The sequence below is a fragment of the Hyla sarda genome, chromosome 1 (assembly GCF_029499605.1).
Source record: "Hyla sarda isolate aHylSar1 chromosome 1, aHylSar1.hap1, whole genome shotgun sequence".
In the NCBI taxonomy this organism is placed as follows: Eukaryota; Metazoa; Chordata; class Amphibia; order Anura; family Hylidae; genus Hyla; species Hyla sarda.
Window position 1 is genome coordinate 559,116,625 of NC_079189.1, and position 23,922 is coordinate 559,140,546.

Genomic DNA, 23,922 nt, shown 5'->3' on the forward strand with positions numbered 1-23,922 from the left:
TGGTCAGACTGGAAAGAACTACACAACTTCCTCTGGAGCATACAGCAGCTGATAAAAACTGGAAGGATTAAGAATTTAAATAGAAGTGATTTACAAGTCTGTTTAACTTTCTGGCACCAGTTGATTTGAAAACATTTGGTTTACATTGGAGTACCCCTTTAAATGTTCTTATAGCCTAGGCCATCTTTATGAAGAGCAACAATTCTTTTTTTCAGATTCTTAGAAAGATCTTTGACATGAGGTGACAAGTTTGTTGGTGGGTCCGGTTGCTATCAGGAGCCAGGACCCACGGTTAATGCCGGACATCAATCAACTGAGTGGATGGAGGGAGGGCCCTTTCCTGCCCCCTCGCCATCCGATAGGTGCTCTGATGCTCCAGCCAGCCTCTGCAGCCTAGAGCAGCAGAGCGCTGATCACACTAATCAATCCTGAGCCAAAGCACAGTATTGTTCAGTGTAAAAGTTAATGAAAGTAAATTTCCAACATCCCTAATAAAAGTTTGAATCACCCCTCTTCTCCTATTTTTTTTTTTATGAAATCATGTAAAAAAAAAAAAAATATGAGGTATTGCTGCATGCGTTAAGTACAAACTATTTAAATATTACGTTAAGTTTCACAGTCGATAAAAAAAAAATCTAAAATTCCACATTTTGGTCACTTCATATACAGACCACACTTCAACTGCAGACCACAGTGCAAAAAATTAGCCCTCATATAGCCTTGTATGCAGAAAAATAAAAAAGTTATAATAGTCAGAAGAGGGCAATTTTAAGCATACTGATTTTAATGCATGTAGTTATAATTTTTAAGTAGTAAAATAAAATAAAACCAATATAATTTGGGTATCCTTGTAATCATATGGACCTACAGAATATTTCAAAATGATTTTTACTGAAAAGTGCACTTCGTAGAAACGGAAGCCCCCAAAAGTTACAAATAATTTTATTTTTTTATTTTTTGGTTTCACCATAGATTTTGTAATGAAATAATTGATGTCATTAAAAGTACAATTCGTGGCGCAAAGTGGAAAATTGAAAGTGTTATTATTTTTTGAAGGGGAGGAGGAAAAACCGAATAGAAAAATGAAAAATGGCCTGGTCCTTGGGGGGTTAATGTTAATGAAGCAAAATCATGTAGGTTCGAAAATTATTTTCAAAATAATATATAAAAGTATAACTGCAGACCTGTAACTTCTTAGAAGTGAGCCTTCCAGACACCGGGCCCTTATCATAGTTGAGTTTTTTATGCTCATTTATTAGAGAGATGATCTTTTTCTCTAGTTTGTTTTCAATCACCACCTATTGGAAGAAGAGAATATTAGACTGATGCCACAAACTGGGGGTTACCTTTTGTTTTTACAAAAACAAAAAAGGCAGCAAAAAAAAAAAAAAAAAAATATATATATATATATATATATATAAACAACCTTATACAGGTGAAATGTAAGATCGAGTAATATCTGCAATCTGGTAAGAGCTGAAAATCTAGTTACAAATTTGTCTTTCCACACTGTTGCAAAACTACAACTCTCAGCATGCCCAGACAGCCTTTGGCTGTCTGGGCATGCTGGGAGTTGTAGTTTTGCAACAGCTGGAGGCAGCCTGGTTGGGAAGTACTGGCGTTCGCATTGGTCTGCATTCCCTGTATCCTAAAGGTGTTAACATAGAATGAGTCGGAAGATAAAAACAATTCGGCCCATCTAATCTGCCCAATAATCTGAATACTATGAATAGTCCCCGCCCCTATCCTATATTAAGGATAGCCTTATACCTGTCCCCTACATGCTTAAACTCCTTCACTGTATTTGCAGCTATCACTTTTGCTGAAAGGCTATTCCATGCATCCACTACTCTCTCAGTAAAGTAATTTACTGCATAATAGTTCTAATATAAAACGATGTCCTCTTGTGGTAGTTTTTCTTTCTTTTAAATCTCCTCTCCTCCTTTTCTGTTTTGATTCCCTTCATGTATTTAAATGTATTAAAAGGGGTACTCCGGTGGAAAACTTTCTTTTTTTTTTAAATCAACTGGTGCCAGAAAGTTAAACAGAGTTGTAAATTACTTCTATTAAAAAATCTTAATCCTTCCAGTACTTATTAGCTGCTGAATACTACAGAGAAAATTCATTTCTTTTTGGAACAGAGCTCTCTGCTGACATAAGCGCAGTGCTCTCTGCTGACATAACAAACACAGTGCTCTCTGCTGACATCACAAGCACAGTGCTCTCTGCTGACATCCCTGTCCATAGTAGGAAAAAATCCCCTTAGCAAACATATGCTGCTCTGGACAGTTCCCAAAATGGACAGAAAGGTCAGCAGAGAGCACTGTGTTTGTTATGTCAGCAGAAACTACTGTGCTTGTTATGTCAGCAGAGAGCACTATGTTTCAAAAAGAAAAGATTTTCCTCTGTAGTATTCAGCAGCTAATAAGTACTGGAAGGTTAAGATTTTTTTTATAGAAGTAATTTACAAATCTGTTTAACTTTCTGGCACCAGTTGATTTAAAAAAAAAATTTTTTTAAATGACAAAAAGCTTTCCACTGGAGTACCCCTTTAAATATTTCTATTATAACCCCTCTATCTCGTCTATCTTCTATACATGTTAAGGTCCTTTAACTTTTCGAGGTTTTATCCTAAAATCCACTAGTTTAGTAGATCTTCTCTGATCTCTTTCCAAAGTATCTATGTCCTTCTGGAGATACGGCCTCCAGTACTGCACACAATACTCCAAGTGAGGTCTCACTAGTGCTCTGTAGAGATGCACGAGCACTTCCCTCCCCTCTCTACTGCTAATACCTCTCCTTATACACCAATAAGTACCCTCTCTACTGCTATTTGGCCTATCCCTCCAGGAACATCGATCTTGTTACAAATCTTAGTGTTCTCCACTATGGACAAACTCTGTCACTTTTAAAACTTTTAAAATGTAACTTTTAAAAACACAGATATGTCAAAAGTTTTAATCGGTTTGGTTGTTAGGAATCCCACCGATCATTTCACTCCCCGACTTGCGCTCTCGCCACCTCATTGCATAGGAAGGGTTGTCTTTTACAGTGAGATGGGGAAAGCAACTAGCCAGAAAGTGAAGCACTCAGCTAAATGCTTCTCCTGGGTATTTTTAATGATCTATCCCAGAACTATCAAAAGTATTTTAAAGCGCAGCTGTCATGAAATCTGGGTGCAATAACCTGCATACAACCTTTGTACTGTGTGCAGGTGGTGGGTATAGCAATGGTTTTACCTAATATTTGCAGGCTTTCATGACCACAAAAAAATGCTTTTGATCAAAGCCACTGACGGTCGGATAGGCGTGGGGTACGCGATGCCCCGCCGCCGCCACCCCCTGTATATCATCGCTGGGACCGCTTGACACACAGGTCCCAGCGCATGTGCCCTTCAGCTAATCGAACATGCGTGCCACTGTGTGTCATCCAGTAAGTGCTCGCTCCTGCTGCCACCTTTCTCCTCAGTATGATATTTTATTTTTTCAGTGTTCTAGTATTGGCTAATAAAATACATACAAGTAGCTAGTGCTGGGCAATACTGGTTCATACCGAATACCGAAATTTTTTCCTGTACAATATGAATTTTGCACATACTGCAATACCAGTTGGGCCCCTCCCCCCCTCGAATGAGTGAATTATCCGACGCAGCGCAATGTCCCCATATCGGGGAACTAATCATGTGACCCGCTGTTCTGCTTTTCTTCCGCCCCCCAATGAATTATCAGCTGCGCTGTCCCCACATCATGGCACCCGCAAGCGCTCCTCTAATCATCTTCCTATGAGTTGTGGGCCACCAGCGCTAGAAATCTGTACTGTACTACAAATAACGTTGCCCGAGCTGCAAAAATAAACAAAATAAACTTTAACTCACCTTCCGACGTTCCCCGTTACCGGTCTCACGATCCCTCCGCTGCGGTCCTGGGGATGGGAAAGTCACAGAGCGTCAGCCTATCACCGGCCGCAGCGTTGTCCCGCCTTGGCCGCTGATAGGCTGAGCCCACTGTCATGTAAGGAGCAGGCCGGCTTCATACATGACAGTGCGCTCAGCCTATCACCGGCCGCAGCAATGTCCCACTCTGGCCGATGATAGGCTGCCGGCTTTGTGACATTCCCGTCCCAAGGAAACAGCAAGAGGACCGCAGCACAGGACAGTGAAGACGGTAAAAGAGCAATGGGGGAACGTAGGCAGGTTAGTTCTAGTTTATTTTGTTTATTTTTGCATCCCGGGAAACGTTATTTGTAGTACAGTACTGTACAGATTTCTAGCGCCGGCGGCCCGCAACTCATAGGAGGATGAGCAGAGGAGCGCCTGTGGATGACATGATGTGGGGACAGATATTGGGACAGCGCAGCTGATAATTCATTGGGGGGGTTGGGGAAAAGCGGCGCCCAGGACACATGGGGGGGATACCGTTAAATACCGTGGAACCGCCATCACTTACAAAAATACTGTGATACGCGGTTTTGCTCATACCACCCAGCTCTACAAGTAGCAACTGCACTGTGTAAAGAATGCCTTATATCAAAGAGATGCATCATAGACAATTCCCCATGAAAATGGTAAGCGAAAGCTGGGGGAATGTAATGACATGCTCTTACCTTTAGTATAGACCTGTCATTATTAACAGAAGCCCCAGGATCAGCAGATGAAGCAAAACTGTAAGTCTTTGGACCTAACCAAAAAAGAAATCCAAAGTCATCAAGAAATAATGTTTTTGAACAGAATATAAACCGAATAAAGAGATGACCCAGAATGTGGTTTCCTTTAGCCAAAAATAGTAGGATAGTATTGGTGTCACCATGTGAAATAGTCTTGATAAAGGATGAATAAGGGCAGCAGAATATTCCCTTAGGATACCAATGACTGATGCCCTTTGCCATACTCAGTCTACAGAGCTTCTACAGGGCAATTCCCCCTAAAATAAAATCACTTGCCATCTTTTGTTAAAGTATTTCAGGGATTAATAAAAAAAAAGAAAAAAAAAAAAAAAAAAAAAGAAAAAGCCTACCAACAGGATAGAGGATAACTAGTAGAGATGAGCGAACTTACAGTAAATTCGATTCGTCACGAACTTCTCAGCTCGGCGGTTGCTGACTTTTCCTGCATAAATTAGTTCAGCTTTCCGGTGCTCCGGTGGGCTGGAAAAGGTGGATACAGTCCTAGGAAAGAGTCTCCTAGGACTGTATCCACCTTTTCCAGCCCACGGGAGCACCTGAAAGCTGAACTAATTTATGCAGGAAAAGTCATCAACTGCCGAACCGAGAAGTTAGCGACGAATCGAATTTACTGTAAGTTCGCTCATCTCTAATAACTAGCTGATTGGTGGAGAGTGCGGCCACTCGGACACTCACCGTTTCCAAGAACAGAGGACAATTGGCCCCCGAATGGAGTGGCAGCTCAGCCCCACCAATCACCTAGATATCGCCTTATCTAGGGGATCCTGGGATTACCCCTTTAAAAAAAAACTATTTAAAAATGACATCTGTATATCAGAAAGCTAATATGTCCACGACTGCAGCACAAAAGACAGGTTGAGGAGAACATGGGAGCAGGGGATGATACACTGTGTAGAGCAGTGTTTCCCAACCAGTGTACCTCCAGATGTTGCAAAACTACAACACCCAGCATGCCTGGACAGCCAAAGGCTGTCCAGGCATGCTGGGAGTTGTAGTTATGCAACACCTGGAGGCACCCTGGTTGGGAAACAATGGTGTAAAGGGACTGTCCAAGAGTTATAATATTAGATGTTTGAGATGGTTAGGTAAAAAACTCCTGTACTAGCAGCTGTACTGGTAGTCTCCCAGCATTCCCAAAGACAGGTATAACTATAGTACAAAATCAAAAGTATTCAAAGAAGGTGTCAGACCAAGAAATTTGGATAAGTGAATTTTTCATCTCCTTCCGAAAGTGACAAAGTTCGTCATCCCATATGTAAATAAGACTGAAATATCTCCTTGTTACCTTGTTTGCTCCGTGCTTCCTTGCTTACAGATGGCACACATGCTGACTTGCCAGCCTCTCTCTTTGGTGCGTCATCCCCGCCAGCTCTGTTTTCTGCCGCTGCCCTCTGTCGGTTTGTAGCTGAAATTGCTCCCTGGATGGTCGGAGCATTGCTGTGCCGATTCTTCTTATTTTTACCACCCATTCTTTTAAATTAGCAGGTAGGTATCTACAAAAAAAGCATATAAAAAAACATTACGGCATTTAAACTGGTTGACAGGGATTTGGGAAGCCTTAGGCTACTCCAGAAAAAAGGCCAGTGCAAATTCTTGTGTCTGATGTTTTTTGCATTTGAGTGGAAATGGCATTTTTGGCCCCTTTGGCGTTTTGTTTTTTTTTGTTTTGTTGGGTACCAAAAAAAAAAAAAAAGGATGCAGAAATGATGGAAAAAATGTATTTAACGAAATTCAACATTTTAATTAATTTTTAAACAAGGATCAATTTATGTGGGCGGGCAGGGCATTAAAAATGTAGCCGACAATAAAAATGTAGTGTGTGTGTGTTTTTCACTTTTTTTTCATATTTTTTAGGTAGTACTACTACTCCCAGCATGGAGCACACTTTTATTTTGCATTCCGGACGGGATAAAAGGAAAAAAGTGCGCGCCGGAGTACTCCTTTAAAGACTTGGGCCCAGATTTATCAAACTGTGTGAGAGAAACAAAAAAAAAACAAAAAAGAGGGATTTTCCCACAGCAGCCAATCACAGCTCAGCTTTCCCTTTACCACAGCTCATTAGCTGAGCTGTGATTGGTTGTTATGGGAAAATCCCTCTATTTTTTCTCTCACACATTTTGATATATCTGGGCCTTGGTTCCCACAAGCCTAGGGTAGCACTAGATATTATAAGGACTTTTCACTTTGATACACACGGTTGACACTAGCCTGGTGTCGTTTAGGGTCACACGTACAGGTTCTGCTGCATATTTTTTGCAGCTGATTTTGCTGCCCATTGAAGTTAATGGTTATCAAAATTAGCTGCACAAAATATGCAGCAGATCCCGTTCGTGTGATCATACCCTTAAACAGTTTTAAAGCATGACCGCTGTCCAACATTCTACCTACAATTCAATAGTAAAAGCTGTGAAAAGAAACTTTGTAATGTACCTCTTTATAGAAAAATAACTCATTTAAAACTTATCAGACTCCATTGCCATCTCCACTCAGAGATGGGAAGGATTATAATGCATCATATGACACATTTTGAACAGCAGCTTTCATTTCCATATCATTTTATGAAAAAGAGCTGAAACATGTCACATATTTCTTTTGTCTTGTGTTATATTTTATCATACTGGATTGGATGCTGGACTTCCTTCCTTTCTTTCCATTTATGTGCTGTTCAACAAGTGTCCTATTGCAAGATGCTTAGACAAAAAGTCACATGACTGTAAAACCCGTCCATGCTACTTCACTCCATGTTCTGTTGCATGCTTTTTATCTGCTGTTACCACTAGCATGTGGTTTTTATCCGCTTTTACACAAACAGAAGATTTTTGTTGCCTTTGATTCTAGTCCTATGACAACCAGATACAAGTGAGTGAACATAAGTAGATTATTTTTATTTATTTCTTACCTTTCTATATTTCTTAAGAATAGGGGATTACAAGCGAAGATGAAAATAGCCCTTTAAAGGGATACTCTGGTGGAAAAAAAATGCACCAGAGCAATTTGTGTTGTTTTTTTTTTTCCAGTCTGACCACAGTGATCTCTGCTGCCACCTTTGTCGGTGTCAGGAACTATTTAGAGCAGGATAGGTTTGCTATGTGAATTTGCTCCTGTTCTGGACAGTTCCTGACACGGACAGAGGAGGCAGCAGGGAGCACTGTGGTCAGACTGGAAAGACTACATGCCTCCTTCTAGGACATACAGCAGCTGACAAGTACCGGAAGGCTTCAGATATTTGAATAGAAGTAATTTACAGATTTGTATAATTTACTGGCACCAGTTGATTTAATAAACATTTTCTTTTTACCGGAGTACCTCTTTAACCGTCTATGGGACTTCACTGCCAAGCACTTTACTTAGAATTCCCATAAATAGTCAGTGTAGTGGCTGCCACATCATTCACTAGGGGGGACATCTAACTTTCATTCTTGTGAGTCGGCAGGGGTCCCAGCATAAAGACCCCCACCAATCAGCTAGTTATCCCCTATACTGTGGGCAAGGAATACCTCAATAACCCCTTGTGGAAAGTTGCTGATAATTTTACAGCCCACGACACATCTATATACACATGGTGTAGTTCAGCCATATGTGAGTAACACAGGTGCTAGGATCTAGCGCAGAACAAACAATAGAAGACGGGGCTCCAGCTCACAAAAATAGGTAAAACATAACTTTTACTTCACATGGATAAAAAAAACATGGACAAAAAAAGAAAACAAAAACCTATAGGTACATTAAAAACAAACGCTGACACGTTTCGAACTTACTAAGAGTTCTTAGTCATGGCCTGCCATGACTAAGAACTCTTAGTAAGTTCGAAACGCGTCGGAGTTTGTTTTTAAAGTGGTTTTTGTTTTCTTTTTTTGTCCATGTGAAGTAAAAGCTATGTTTTACCTATTTTTGAGAGCACAACCCCTGACTTCTATTGTTTGTTCTGCACTTTCCGGGATACGGCCCGCACTGTCCGTGCTCCAAGTCCACCTGCAACGCCGCATGAGAGCCGCAATCCTATTCATTGACGTCTGTAGCGAGTGGTGAGCTGAACAACGTTTTCCTTTTTTTTAATACTTGCTAGGATCTAGTGTTTCCCAACCAGGGTGCCTCCAGCTGTTGCAAAACTACAACTCCCAGCATGCCCGGACAGCCGTTGGCTGTCCGGGCATACTGGGAGTTGTAGTTTTGCAACAGCTGAAGGCACCCTGGTTGGGAAATACTGAACTAACTGGATTACTAATGATCACTAATACTAATGTTATGGTGGCCACCAGTGATAGATCCTCTGCTGCCGAACCCATGATGTAATGCTTGTGACCCAGAGCAGAACGAAGAAATAGGAGTATAGAGAACAGAAAGGGAGCCTAACACGTGACTACAGGGTATCAGGGACAATGTACACGAGCGATGGGCAGTAATATCAGATATTCCCTATAGAAATGCATGGCTGACTGTAATAACATCAGCTCTGGTGAGGCAGCCATGTGTCTACACACATCTGTCACCCTGCAGCAGCCTTACACAGTGGAAACTTCACTCACCATTCACATATCGTCCCCATCACACCCGTGACGTCACGACAGCACACCCGAACACCCGGCGCCGCTGACGTCACGATGGTTTCCCTTACTACGCGTAGACTGCACACGTTTACTTCCTGTCTGCAATAAAGGCGGCCATTTTATCATAGTCCGACTCCAAAGGTTTACAATGCAGTTTCGGCTACGAAAAAATGGCGGCAGCAGAAGATCTCCTCCCATCTGCAGGAGACACTTGGAAGTGTATCCGCTTGACACGCGCCGGCTGCTGACGTCATATGTGTGAGACCATAGCCTGCGGGTGATGTAATCAGTGTGCGGCCTTCAGTACACGCTGCCACCCGTTACGTTGAAGCGCGGACCGGAATCAGGAATTTGGTGGATTTGTCAGTTGGTTGGTCGGCGGGGAGATGGCGGACGCCTTCGGGGATGAGCTGTTTAGTGTGTTCGAGGAGGAGACGCCGGCTGCGGCCAAGAACGCTGCGCCACCCGGGCCTGCGGCCAAAAGCGGGTGAGTGCCTGAGAAAGACCCCTTATATTTACCATTACCAAAACCTCTGCTGCCGTCAGTGAATGATGAATTCCTGTTTATCCTATGGCTCACATGTATCAGTCTGCCTGCTGTTGCCCATAGCAACCAATCACCTTTTTGGTAAAGTGAAAACTGAACCGTGATTGGTTACAGTGTGCATCAGATTGCATCACATCACATCACATTACATACATCACATACTTTCCATATAGTTTAATGTGCTGTCAACAGACTTATCAATGGAAATCAAATTTATCAACCCATGGAGGTCTGGATGTGGAGTCACTTTCAAAATCAAAGTGGGAAACCGCACTACAGGCTGATCCAATGTTGATGTAATGTCCTTAACGATGCAGGACGTATATTTACGCCCTGCGCCGGCTACCGCAATATAGCGCGGCCATCAACACCCGAAACCCGCGGCTAATACCGGACATCACCGATCGCGGTGATGCCCAGTATTAACCCTTCAGACAAAGTGATCAAAGTTGACCGCCATGTCTGAAGTGAAACCGAAAGCATCCCGGTAGCTAAGTAGAGCTGTTCGGGACCGCTGCGTTGAAATCGCGGTGTCCCGAACAGCTTGCAGGACACCAGGAGGATCCCTACCTGCATGTCCGATTGCCGAATAACTGCTCCATGCCTGAAATCCAGGCAGGAGCAGTCGAGCGCCGAAAACACTGATCAATGCCATGTTAATGCATTACAGTGATCAGTGTAGGAAATCAGTGTGTGCAGTGTTATAGACTCCCCTATGGGAGCTATAACATTGCTAAAAAAAAAAGTGTTAAAGGTGATTTAACCCCTTCCCTAATAAGTCAGAATCACTTCCCTTTTCCCATAAAAAAAAAAACTATGTAAATAAGAATAAACTTATATGGTATCGTCACGTGCGTAAATGTCCAAACTATAAATATATATTGTTATTTAAACCGCACGGTCAATGGCGTACATGTAAAAAAATTCCGAACTCCAAAGTAGTGTATTTTTGGTCACTTTTTATAACATTAAAAAATGAATAAAAAGCAATAAAAAAGTCAGATCAAAACAAAAATGGTACCGATAAAAACTTCAGATCACGGTGCTAAAATGAGCCCTCATAGATCCCCATATGCAGAAAAATAAAGTTATAGGGGTCAGAAGAGGACTTTTTTTTAAATGTATACATTTTCCTGCATGTAGTTGATTTTTTTTCCAGAAGTACGGCAAAATCAAACCTATATAAAGTAGGGTATCATTTTAACTGTATGGACCTACAGAATGTAATTTTTTCCGAAAAATGCGTTGCATAGAAACGGAAGCCCCTGAAAGTTACAAAATGGTGTTTTTTTATTTTTCTTTTGTCGCACAATGATTTTTTTTCTCCGTTTCACTGTGGAATTTTCGGTAAAATGACTGTCACTGCAAAGTAGAATTGGTGGTGCAAAAAATAAGCCATAATATGGATTTTTAGGTAGAAAATTGAAAGGGTTAGGATTTTTAAAAGGTAAGGAGTTAAAACAAGTCAAAATGAGGCTCGGTAGCGTGTGTGGCCTCCACGTGCCGGTATGACCTCGCTACAATGCCTGGGCATGCTCCTGATGAGGTGGCGGATGGTCTCCTGAGGGATGTCCTCCCAGACCTGGACTAAAGCATCCGAGGAGCGAGACATTATGTCCCAGATGGGCTCAATCAGATTCAGGTCTGGGGAACGGGCGAGCCAGTCCATAGCATCAATGTCTTCATCTTGCAGGAACTGCTGACACACTCCAGACACATGAGGTCTAGCATTGTTTTGCATTAGGAGGAACCCAGGACCAACCGCACCAGCATATGGTCTCACAAGGGGTTTGAGGATCTCATCTTGGTACCTAATGGCAGTCAGGATACCTTTTGGCAAGCACATGGAGGGCTGTGCGGCCCCCCCCCCCCCCCCCCCCCCCCAAAGAAATGCCACCCCACACCATTACTGACCCACTGCCAAACTGTTCATGCTGGAGGATGTTGCAGGCAGCAGGATGTTCCATGGCATCTCCAGACTCTGTCACGTCTGTCACATGCTCAGTGTGAACCTGCTTTCATCGGTGAAGAGCACAGGGCGCCAGTGGGGAATTTGCCAATCTTGTTCTGACAAATGCCAAACGTCCTGCAAAGTCTACAACCCACACAAGTTGCTCAGGTAGTGCAGCTCATCCAGGATGGCACATCAATGCGAGCTGTGGCAAGAAGGTTTGCTGTGCCTGTCAGCGTAGTGTCCAGGGCATGGAGGCGGTACCAGGAGACAGGCCAGTATATGAGGAGACATGTAGGAGGCCTTAGGAGGGCAACAACCCAGCAGCAGGACCGCTACCTCCACCTTTGTGCAAGGAGGAGCACTGCCAGAGCCCTGCAAAATGACCTCCAGCAGACAACAAATGTGCATGTGTCCATTCAAACAGTCAGAAACACACTCCATGAGGGTGGTATGAGGGCTTGACGTCCACAGATGGAGGTTGTGCTTACAGCCCAACACCGTGCAGGACATTTGGCATTTGCCAGAGAACACCAAGACTGGCAAATTTGCCAATGGCGCCCTGTGCTCTTAACTGTTGAAAGCAGGTTCACACTGAGCATATGTGACAGATGTGACAGTCTGGAGATGCCGTGGAGAACGTTCTGCTGCCTGCAACATCCTCCAGCATGACTGGTTTGGCGGTGGGTCAGTAATGGTGTGGGGGGCATGTCTTTGTGGGGGCCGCACAGCCCTCCATGTGCTTGCCAGAGGTAGCCTGACTGCCATTAGGTACCGAGATGAGATCCTCAGACCCCTTGTGAGACCATATGCTGGTGCGGTTGGTCCTGGGTTCCTCCTTATGCAAGACAATGCTAGACCTCATGTGGCTGTAGTGTGTCAGCAGTTCCTGCAAGAGGAAGACATTGATGCTATGGACTGGCCTGGCTGTTCCCCAGACCTGAATCTTGAGCACAACTGGGACATCATGTCTCGCTCCTCGGATGCTTTAGTCCAGGTCTGGGAGGACATCCCTCAGGAGACCATCCACCACCTCATCAGGAGCATGCCCAGGCGTTGTAGGGAGGTCATACCGGCATGTAGAGGCCACACACACTACTGAGCCTCATTTTGACTTGTTTTAAGGACATTACATCAAAGTTGGATCAGCCTGTAGTGCGGTTTTCCACTTTGACTTTGAGTGTGACTCCATATCCAGACCTCCATGGGTTGATAAATTTGATTTCCATTGATTAATTTTTGTGTGATTTTGTTGTCAGCACATTCAACTATGTAAAGACGAAAGTATTTCATACGATTAGTTCATTCATTCAGATCTAGGATGTGTTATCTTAGTGTTCCCTGTGTGTGTGTGTATATGTGTGTGTGTGTGTGTGTGTGTGTGTATATATATATATATATATATATATATATATATATATATATATATATACACACATACATATTATATCATTAGATTAGTTTGTACACTCTTATACATATTGGTGGGTATGTGCAGAGCATTGCACCCCAGTGCCTGTAGTACAGACTCTGTAGTGCTACAGACACTAGGGTGCAATGCCCTGCACATACCCCGATGTGTATAGCAGTGTGTTTTTGTAGTACACAGCTATACACATTTAAAAAAAAAAAAAATTTTCTTTGCAGAGCATGGCACCCCAGTGTCTGTAGATGGCACTAGGGTGCAATGCTCTGCACATAACCCAATGTATAAAGCAATGTGCACAGGTCTGGGTCACAGTGGCATCATGAGCAGGGTGCATTATACAACTGGCAACTGACCATATCCTGATGTCTAGCTGTATACATATTGTGGCATGGAGGCAGGTTTGAGGGCAAAGAAAGGGTGTTTTTCCTAGTCCTTTATCCTATGTGAGCTAGCAGAGATGCTCATCAGGTGCCTAATTGAGGCCTGCAGAAGTGTGGGAAGCCTGCATATAAGGAAATGAAACAGAATAGTCTGGGCTCTCCCCAGAATACAGCAATGTGGCTGTAAAGGGGGAGGCAGGGGTCCTTGCGAGAAGCGCACAGCCAGGTGCTGTGAGTGACCCAACAGTGAAGTGGACAGACAAGGAGTCTTAGTACACACAGCAAAAGGCTGCAAACGCTTTGTGTGAACAGAGAGTAAAGGTTGCAGGAAACTTGTGTTTTAAGCTGGTGGAGACTAGCTTACCAGTGGATAGAGAGGGAAGTATCTAATGTGTAGTTAGTGGCTGGACGGCCTAGGATTTTGTTTAGCTTCCTGTATTTTATATTTTTGTTAATCCTGCAACCTGTCTAATAAAGTTGGCAAGGAGCCAGATTTGCAGAAAGAACTGTTTGCCTGCTGAATAGAAAGATGTCCTGTGGCGGTGTTAAGGACAATCCCAGAGCTAACCCCAGAGGGAAATCCCTACAATATCTATCTATACCAGGGGTTTCCAACTCAAATTATCCGGGGGCCACTGGAGGTATCAGCTGGGTGAGGCTGGGCCGCATGCGCCCCTTACATATAATGCCCCCAGCAACCCCCCCCCCCCCATTCCCTCTACCGCGTGTTGGTAATAGCATGAGCTGACGGATGATGGGGGGTACTACTTCTGGGGGTTCCCCACATTAGGTAGGCGGCAGGCTGCCCACATTGGGTAGTAGCACGTTAGGTAGTAGTAGATCCTCTCTGTTTGCTCCCTGCTTGTGTACAACTCAGTGGTCTCCCTCCTGACTGCCTGTCTGACAGGAGGGAGCTGCATTGAGCTGAATTCAGACTCTCTCACGGAAATGCTTGCTGACAGGATTGCTAGGGAGACTCCTAGTGGAGAAGTTTTTAACCTCTTAAGGACGGAGGGCGTATGGATACGCCCAGTGGAATTCCAGTCCCCGCTGCTTGCTGGGCGGGGGACCAGACTGGGATGCCTGCGAGATATCATTCAGCAGGCATCCCGGCATATCGCCTCCCCATGTCGGCGATCGCAGCAAATCGATTTGTCGCTATTCCGGGCTTATCGGGTCTCTAGTGACCCAATCACCCGGAAAATAGGGATGATCGGAGCGGTCAGTGACAGCCCAGATCATCCTAAGGGATAGGAGCGAGGTTGCAGTGGTGCCACCCCCTCCTATCCCCTGCCATTAGTCAGCAATGACTACTGACCAATGGCAGTTGAAGACAGGGGGTTACCATGTAAACCCCCCCAGCTCTGCCCACCCCTGGATGTCGGGCAGATCGGGGGGAGAAGATGGCGTCCGGTACCTGGGGACTTTAATGCGGTAGGGACCGCCGATCATCTGTGGCATCAGCAGAGATCAGCGGCGGGGGTAGGGAGGCGACAGCGCGGAGCCAAAGGCTGTCTGGGCATGCTGGGAGTTGTAGTTTTGCAACATCTGGAGGGTCAAAGTTTGGAGACCACTATACAGTGGTGCCCAAACGGTAGCCCTCCAGATGTTGCGAAACTGCAACTCTCAGCATGCCTAGACTGCCCAGGCATGCTGGGAGTTGTAGTTCTGTAACATCTGTCCCTTCAGATTTAGAAATTTTCATGAAAGTTTTGAAAATTGCAAGTAACGACAAAAATTTACTGCTATGTTAAAGTAGAATATGTCACAAAAAAAAAATCTCGGAATCAGAATAATCGGTAAAAGCATCTTAGAGTTATTAATGCATAGTGACAGTGGTCAGAACTGCAAAAAAGGGCTGTGTCCTTAAGGTGCAAAAGGGCTCAGTCCTTAAAGGGTTAAAGTAAAAAAAAAAAAAAAAAACGTGAAAGGAGGTAGTGCTGGGCGATATGTCGGTTCATACCAAATACCGAAATTTTTGTGATGCACGATATGATTTTTTCCCATACCGCAATACCGGTTAGGCCCCCTCCCTCTCAGTAATGAATGAATTATCAACCCAGCGCTGTGCTGTCCCCACATCTGGGAACTAATATGTGACCCGCGAGCGCTGTTCTGCCCCCCCCCCCCCCCCCGCTGTGCTTTCCCCATCGGGGTACTACTCTCATATCACCCGCAAGCGCTGCCTCCCTAGTCCTCCTTTTTGTTGCGGGCCGCCGGCGCTGACACTCTATACTGTTCGCTGTATCCCTATGCCCGAGCTGCAAAACACAAACAAAATAAACTTTAACTCACCTTCCCCATCGGTCCGGACCTGATAACTGGAGACGTGAACGTCTGAGAGCCGTCAGCTTATCACCAGCCGGCTTCTTACATGAGGGGGCTCAGCCTATCACCGGCTGAGGGTGAACATTGCTGCGGCCGGTGATGGGCTGACTGCTCTCCGACTTACCAACCCCAGGAAGAGCGTGAGGCCGACGTAGGAAGGGGAGTTAAAGTTTATCTTTTGCAGCCCGGGCATAGGTATACAGCGTACAGTATAGAGCGTCAGCGCCGGCAGCCTACAACAAAAAGGAGGATAAGGGAGGCAGATCTTGCGTTGGACGTGAGTAGTACCCCGATGGGGACAGTGCAGCGCTGGGCTGATAAGTAATTGGGGGGGGGGGGGGGGCAGAACAGCGCTCATGGGTCACATGATTTGGGGGGGTGGAATACTGTTATATACCGTGGAGCCGCCATAAGTTACAAAAATACCGTGATGCACACATTTGGTCATACCGCCCAACTCTAAAAGGAGGACATTTTTTTTTTAATAAAAGCAATTAAAAAGTTGTTCAGTAGGGCTTTATCTTTAATATATAAAGTTTGTTTCATGAGGTACACTTTTATTAAAACTTTTATTTTTTTATTTTTACACTTTATTAGACTTTTAGGAGGAATCATTAGATTCCTCATACAGATCAATAGAGTTCTAATGAACTCCATTGATCTGTGAACCATTGATAGAGCCTAGTCCAGCCAGGATCTATCAATGACAGAGCCACGGCACAGCAGGGAACAGAGGTAAGCACTCTGGCTACCTCTATAGTGGATCTCCCCTCGCGATTGTGCTGTGGGGGGGGGGGGGGGGGTGATCCAGCGGTGGATTTAAAGCGTTAATAGCCAGCCACATGCTGGCTATTAGCGGCGGCCCTCAGCTACTGAGAACAGCCGAGGGCTGCAGAATATGGAGCGGGCACGAGTTGGGCGCTGCTCAATACAGACTGTTGAGCACTGCCGTGGTTGTCACGTCCGGCCCTGCTAAAGGCCGGCAAAATTCACCTGCCCGGAACTGCATGTCTTGCGCGTCGGATGATAGGAATTCTGCATTCCCTGACCCACCGGTATGTGTGCCCCCCCCCCCCCCCCCAATTAAAGCTGAGGAAAGAGATTTTAAGGTAAGTACAAAAAAAATCTCCTCCTCTATACCATGCCCTGATCTCTAGCTGTATACATAGCAGTACCTGTCCCCTCCAGCTCTGTCCCCTGTGCAGATCACCCCCCACGTGGGTACAAAGCACTTCCTGTTTGGCCTTTGCCACTCTGTATCCACAGGGGGTGGTGGGGTTATTTCTTGTCCTCACAGCTATTAATGGTTACTGGAAAGAATAATACATTTCAGGACCTCTACATAAATGATAGCAGGATACAGATAAGCTTTATATATGAGTAGAGGTGCAGGAGTTGTGTGTGCACCTCCATGAGTGCTTGGTACGCTCTGCAATGTAAGTGTGTAAGCGCTCTCTTCCGGGGCAGAGGGGGCGCAAGCAGGGACATGGCGTCCCATCAGCGCTCCAGGACTTTCTTAACTTGCAGAGGCTGCGGCGGTGTGGAATCTGTTGGATGTGCAGGCATAATAGCGCCTGACCGCCCGATCCCAGCAGCCTCATGACCGCCTGCACGTTCTACTCTGGGGTTTGTGGCGCTGCCTCCTTCCCTTTTACAAAAAATCTGCCGATTATTCAATAACTGAAATCGTCTACAACAAATCCCGTTATCGAATATTATCTATCAAATCGATTAATTGTTGCAGCCCTAATTTTATCTATAGAAACAATTCAGTTAAGTGAATCTTTGCTTAAAATTTTTACTGCATTTAAAATTTTTAGGGGTTTCTGCTGCGATTGAAAAAAATTTTCTGTGACTTGCACAATTGCATAACATTTTTTTTAGCACTTTTCTTTTTCGCTGAAACTAAGAACACAGCAAGAACTGAATGTCTGATCAGTCTCATGAGGTGTATATCTACTATATACCCTGTTCCCATAAACCCGTAGATGGATTCAAGATTACCTTCATGGTGACTTAATTTTTTATTTTTTTTTATGCATTCTTATCTGCTCTTTTAGGAAGAAAAATGCAAAGCCAGTCATAGGATCTGCTCCCGCAACCAAAAGAGAGGCCAGCACCTTGGAAGCTCCAGAGGAATGTATTTTTGGAAAGAAGATAAAACTGGAACCTTCATCGTCGGATGATGTCAAGTAAGAATGAATCCTTAGTTATGGTTCCTGAGAAACTTTGATTAGAGATGATTTAGTTCTGTGCCAATTAATTGAATTTGCTCCAAATTTCCCCCAAAATGTGGATTCCTCTGAATTTTATTTTTTTGATAAATAATGTTCGGGAGTCTCTACTCTATATTGGGTGGTGAAGCATACACTGATGTGTACAGTCACCTTGAGGTAAGCAGTGATGCTGCATGCATTGCCACTTACTATATTTTTTGGGTGGCTGGGAGCTTAGCATTCAAGCTTGCAAATGAAAAACTGATCGTGGAGGAGTCTGACCACTGAGACCCCCAGCAATCTCCCAAACAAGGACCCAGCTATTACAGAGGGTGCATGCTGCTGGGAGTGCTAGAGATGCCAGAGTGCTGTATGCCCATAGAGAATGCATTGAGTAAGTGTCATCTACAGCACATGATCTGGAGATTGCAGGGGGGCCCAGCGGTCAGACCCCTGCGATCAGATACTTATACCCTATCCTGTGGATAGAGAAATGGTTTTCCACCAGAGAATCCCTACATTTAGATAATTTACCGTACAGGATACATAATGTTATATTTTAATAGTTCGTACAATTACACACGCAGCAATACCAGATATGTACATTTTTATTATGTTTACATGTTTTTATATAGGAAAAGGGGGTGATGTGAACTTTTAACATGGAAGGGGTTAATGTGTGTCTTTTAAACTTTTACTAAAGCATTTATTAAAAAAAATTTCTATTGAACTCCATTGATCTGTGTGCTCTGTGATCCATTGATAGAGCCTGACTGGACCAGGCTCTATCAATGACAGAGCCACGGACACCAGGGAAACAGGTCAGCCCTACGGCTACCTCTATAGTGGATCGCCCACATCTAACCAAATCCCCAACACCTCTAATCCCACCTGAGGGGGGGGCCATCTAGCCCACAGGGAGCATTCACATGTCCCTTTTAGCCGATCTAGGGGGTAATAGCCAGCCATGGTGATCACCGCATGCTGGCAATTAGCGGCGGCCCCCAGCTGAAAACAGCTGGGGGCTACAGAGTATGGTGCGGGCATGAGTCTGGAGCACGCTCCATACTCCGCTATGAGCGTCACTGTGCTTGTCGGGGGGCTTTCAGTTCCTGTCCTGCTTGGGACTAAGGGCCTGAAAAATTCACCTGCCCGGCGGCGCATGTCCTTGGCATCGGGCGATAGGAATTCAGCATCCCTGTCATTTCACCACAGAATTTATGGTGAAACCAGAAAAAAAATATTTGTGGGGCAAAATTGGGGGAGGGGAAAAACCCCCGCCATTTTGTAACTTTTGGAGGCTTCAGATTCTATGCAGTGTACCTTTCGGTAAAAATTAGGGATGTCCTGATACCAGTTTTTAAGACAGAGTACCGATACTTTAATTCTAGTACTCGCCGATACCAAGTACGAGTACTTATATTTTTAAAGGAATCACACACCAGGGTGACCCGGTTTCTGTCGCTGCTTACCGTATGATATGTGGGTCCTTGTTGTGTACATTGGAGGCGGCTGCTGTAATATGAGCCAAGATTTCTCTCTTCTCCATTGGACAGAAAAGGGAATTTGCATTGGCGGTGAGACAGATGACCACATGGTGAGCAGCGGTAGAAATCGGGTCACCGGCACTATCTACCCATAAATTCAAGTTAGTGCAGGTGACGCTGCTGTAAGATTGTCTTTAATAGTAGGTAGTATCCCCTTGCAGACACTAGCTGCAGCCCCCTGGCAGTCATTAGCAGCAGCCCCCCTGTAGACATAATTAGCAGCCCCCCTTTAGACAGCAGCAGGGTCCCCCCCCCCCCCCGTTTAGACATTAGTAGCAGCCCCCTCCTTGCAGGCAGCTCACCTCCTCTGGTCGGGTGCTGGTGCTGCTACTCTGTTGCCCCGTCCTCCGGTCCACATCGTGTCGTCCTATGGAGGAGCATGTGACATACACGCCACTCTGCTTCCTCCGTAGCATTACGCTGGGTGCAGGGGAGGAGGTGGACTGACGTGTGTCACATGCTCCTCCATGGAACACTATGATGCGGACTGGAGGACAGGAGAACAGGGCAGCAGAGCGGCACCAGGTATCGGGCATGGTATCGGGGACATTAACAAGTCCCCGATACCATGCAAATGGGTAGTATCGGCCCGATACCAATGCCAGTATCTGTATCGGGACGTCCCTAGTAAAAATGACAACATATCTGTATTCTGTAGGTCCATACAGTTACAAAGATACCCAATTTATATAGGTTTTATTTTACTACTTAAAATTATAACTACATGCACCAAAATTAGTATGTGTAAAATTGTCTTTTTCTGACCCCTATAACTATTTTTCCATATACAGGGATGTATGAGTGCTCATTTTTTGCGCCGTGATCTGAAGTTTTTATTGGTACCATTTTTGTTTGGATGGTTTTTTTATACATTTTTAGGGTATACAAAGTGACCAAAAATTTTCCAATTTTTGACTCTTGAATTTTTTTTACGCGTACACCTTTGATGGTGCGGTTTAATTAACGACATATTTTTATAGTTCTGACATTTACGCATGTGGTGATACCACATGTTTATTTTTATTTACAGTTTATTTTATTTTTTTTAAATGGGGAAAAGGGGCGTGATTCATACTTCTATTTTATGAAATCATGTTTGTGTGCTTTATTTATTTATTTTTTTTGCAATGTTATAGCCCCCATAGGGTACTATAACATGCGTTATACAGATTGCAGGCACTGATCAGTTCATGGCCATAGCATAGCATTGATCAGTGTTATCGCTGCTTGACTGCTCCTGCCTGGATCTCAAGCACTGAGCAGTCATTTAACGATCGGACGTGGAGGAGGCAGGTAAGGGACCCTCCTTGTGCGTCCTATCTGAATGGTACACCGCGGTGGTCCCGATCAGCCCGACACAGCTGCAGGGGAGCTTTCACTTTAGCTGCGGCAAAAAACTTTGATCGCCGCGTCTAAAGAGTTAATGCAGGACATTTGCCTGAACGGCGATGTCCGGCACTAGCCACGGGTCCTGGCTGCTGATAGCAGCTGAAAGCGTGAGGGTAGGATGCGAGCTTAGCTCTTGAGCTCGCTTCATAACCCTGCCATGCCGCAGCGCCGTTTAGAAACTGCGCTTTGCGGCAAGGGGCTATTTAAAAAAAAAAAAAAAAAAAAATTATATATGAAATTTGGGAAAAGTAGGGATTTTAAACTTTTAATATGGGAGGGGTTAATAGGTGTTTAAAAAAATAAAATAAAAATAACTTAAACTTTTTTCCCACCAGGGAGTGTTAATAGGTCCCTTTTAGACTCCACTGTCTGCTTTGACAGCGGCGATCTAATGGAGTGGCGATTGCTGCATGTAGGCTATTAACCCCAGCTACACGAATCAGCTGGGGGCTGGCCGCCATACACAGTTAAAGGCACGATGATGTGTATACACGTCCTTGGTCGTTAATGGGTTAAAGCGTTTGTTCAGTAATTTTGTTTACATTGAACGCACATGTGAGGATACTGTATGTGTGATTGTACCCTTAAGGGGTTTGTCCAACGCCATGAAATCTTTTCTAAATAACTAACCCTAACCAATCCCCTGTTGACACTTCTCTGGTCCCTTTCCAGTCTTTATTACTGTTTATCACTGTAACAGTTTGAGAAACAAATACTATTAATAATATCAATGCACTTACCGCAGATCTATTTTGCTTCCAGCCTAGCCGACTTGATGCCAAGGGTGAAAGTGCAAGAACTTGACAGCGTTGAAGGCTGCACCCATGAGGTAAGTCCTGGTGATAGCTGCCATAAGACGTGTATTGTCCACACTATAGTTTCAGGCAGTCGTTCTCCGTTCTCATGATTGGTTGGGGTTTCAGCGGATGGGCCCCCACCAATCAGCCAGTTTTCCCCATCCTGTGTATAGGGGATAACCCCTTTAAGCTGACAGTACAGAAATGTGCGTTTGACTGACAGATCTCTTTTCCACACTCCCTATACACGTGTTCTAAAAGGACAGAGGCTTGTAAGTTGCTCACACTCTAAAAATTATCTTCCTGAGAACAAAAGGATTAAATGGTTTGAATTCAGTGTTCCTTAACTGTCTGGGGAATGTCAAGAGGCTACCATACACATTAGACCAGTGTTTCCCCAACTAGGGTGCCTCCAGCTGTGGCCAAGCTACAACTCCTAGCATGCCCGGACACCCGAAGGCTGTCCGGGCATGCTGGGAGTTGAAGTTTGGCCACAGCTGGAGGCATCCTAGTTGGGGAAACGCTGTATTAGACAATCAGCGTGTCTCAATGAAATTGACAGGTTTTGCTGACTGTCGAATTTGTATGGGGGCTCTGCTAAAGCTTGCATCACTACTTCTATGTTTGTAGGATGAGTGATGGATTTAATCAATTATCAGTTTATTTTTTATTTGTGTAGCAGATTTATTTAATTTTTGCCGTGGCAAGTTGTTTACAGGGAAAATCTCAGTTTAGAAAACTTTTGTAAGAAGTATTGATGGGAGGGGGAGTCTGCGTGCGGAGAACAATTCCTCCCCTTCTATTGATCACTGTAAGGATTTTTATAGTCTGAAGCAGTTCTGCAACTCTGTTCTAAAAGGGTTTTGGTGCCACATTTAGCATTAAAAACGAATGCTCACTCATAATTCTTAGCATAGATGGACGTTAGCCGGCTTAGGCTGCATTCACATCTCGTTTTTGCAATATGGTTCCCGTATCAGGTTTTTTGTAAAAAAAAAAAAAAAAAAACATAACTTATGTCTCTCAAAACCGTACCGAACCGTGTACAACCGTATAGACCTCTCTACGGTTTTATACCGTATCCGGTTTGAAAACGGATGTCTGGTTGCATACGGTTTAATAAGTTTAATTTTAAAAAAAAAATACACGGTTTTATGTTTGTCCTTAATTAAAGTTCTTCTTGTTCTATTTGTGGGAAGAACTTTCGGCGTCCACTACGCATGTGTAAACTGCAAAACCGTATTGTGCAAACCGGATGGAACCGTACGCACATGCGGTTCAGTACAGTTCCCATAGACCACCATTTAAAAAAAAAAAAAAAATGTATACGGGTTGTATTCGGTTTTTCACCCGGACATAAAACCGTAGTAGACTACGGTTTTTGAGACAGGGAAAAAAAACAGATAAAACCGTGTATGATGCAAAACGTACACAACCTGATGCTACGGTTGGCATACGGTTTTCTATGAAATGTCTATACATGGTTTGCAATACGGTTCCTTTTTTTTTTTTTTTACTGAAACTGTATATGGGAACCTTATTGCAAAAACAAGATGTGAATGCAGCCTTATACAGGTCTTCTAAACAGTCAGTAGTTTACGTTTAGTGCATTTGTACATTGATGAAAATGACTGATACATTACAGGACTGACCTAAACCGAAGGACATTGCTTCTTTGGAGCAAGATCATTCATGGTAACTGTAGTCCTATATGAATACCACCATGTTGTATGGAGTCTTCTGCACTGTACAGAAGATATAATTTGTAAATTATTATTTTTAATTATTTTTTTAGGTCGCTCTACCTGCAGATGATGACTATATACCACTGAAGCCACGAGTTGGCAAAGCTGCTAAGGTGGGTGATTAAACGGGTTAAAAAATATTACAAGTGCTAGAAATACAATATATACGGTAGGCCAGTGTCTTCTAACCAATGTGCCTCCAGCTGTTGCGAAACTGCAACTCCTAGCAAGCCCAGATAGCCAAAGACTGTCTGGAGATGCTAGGAGTGAGTTTTGCAACAGCTGGAGGCGCATTGTCTGTTAATCACTGCAGCATACATACATAAACATAATAAAATAATTTATTCCTTCATTTAAAACATTGCT

At 44.1% G+C, this 23,922-nt stretch overlaps 2 protein-coding genes across 4 annotated transcripts in view; one reads left to right on the forward strand and one right to left on the reverse strand.

Moving 5' to 3' along the window:
- DHX29 (DExH-box helicase 29) overlaps positions 1-9,828 on the reverse strand; it is a 48,642-nt gene extending 38,814 nt beyond the window's left edge. The window contains exons 1-4 of one of the 3 annotated variants that reach the window (XM_056542449.1): positions 9,747-9,828; positions 5,966-6,173; positions 4,603-4,676; positions 1,185-1,298 (exon numbers count right to left, since the gene is read on the reverse strand). In XM_056542449.1, coding sequence (XP_056398424.1) covers positions 1,185-1,298; positions 4,603-4,676; positions 5,966-6,149 — 372 coding nt within the window. In that variant the 5' untranslated portion in view covers positions 6,150-6,173; positions 9,747-9,828. Of the gene's footprint in view, positions 1-1,184; positions 1,299-4,602; positions 4,677-5,965; positions 6,174-9,206; positions 9,358-9,746 lie in introns of those variants that run through there. The other 2 variants (XM_056542458.1, XM_056542440.1) reach the window with 2 other exon arrangements.
- MTREX (Mtr4 exosome RNA helicase) overlaps positions 9,470-23,922 on the forward strand; it is a 94,355-nt gene continuing 79,902 nt past the window's right edge. Inside the window, exons 1-4 of the mRNA XM_056542470.1 lie at positions 9,470-9,714; positions 17,923-18,054; positions 21,777-21,843; positions 23,607-23,669. Coding sequence (XP_056398445.1) covers positions 9,614-9,714; positions 17,923-18,054; positions 21,777-21,843; positions 23,607-23,669 — 363 coding nt within the window. The 5' untranslated portion in view covers positions 9,470-9,613. The remainder of the gene's footprint in view (positions 9,715-17,922; positions 18,055-21,776; positions 21,844-23,606; positions 23,670-23,922) is intronic.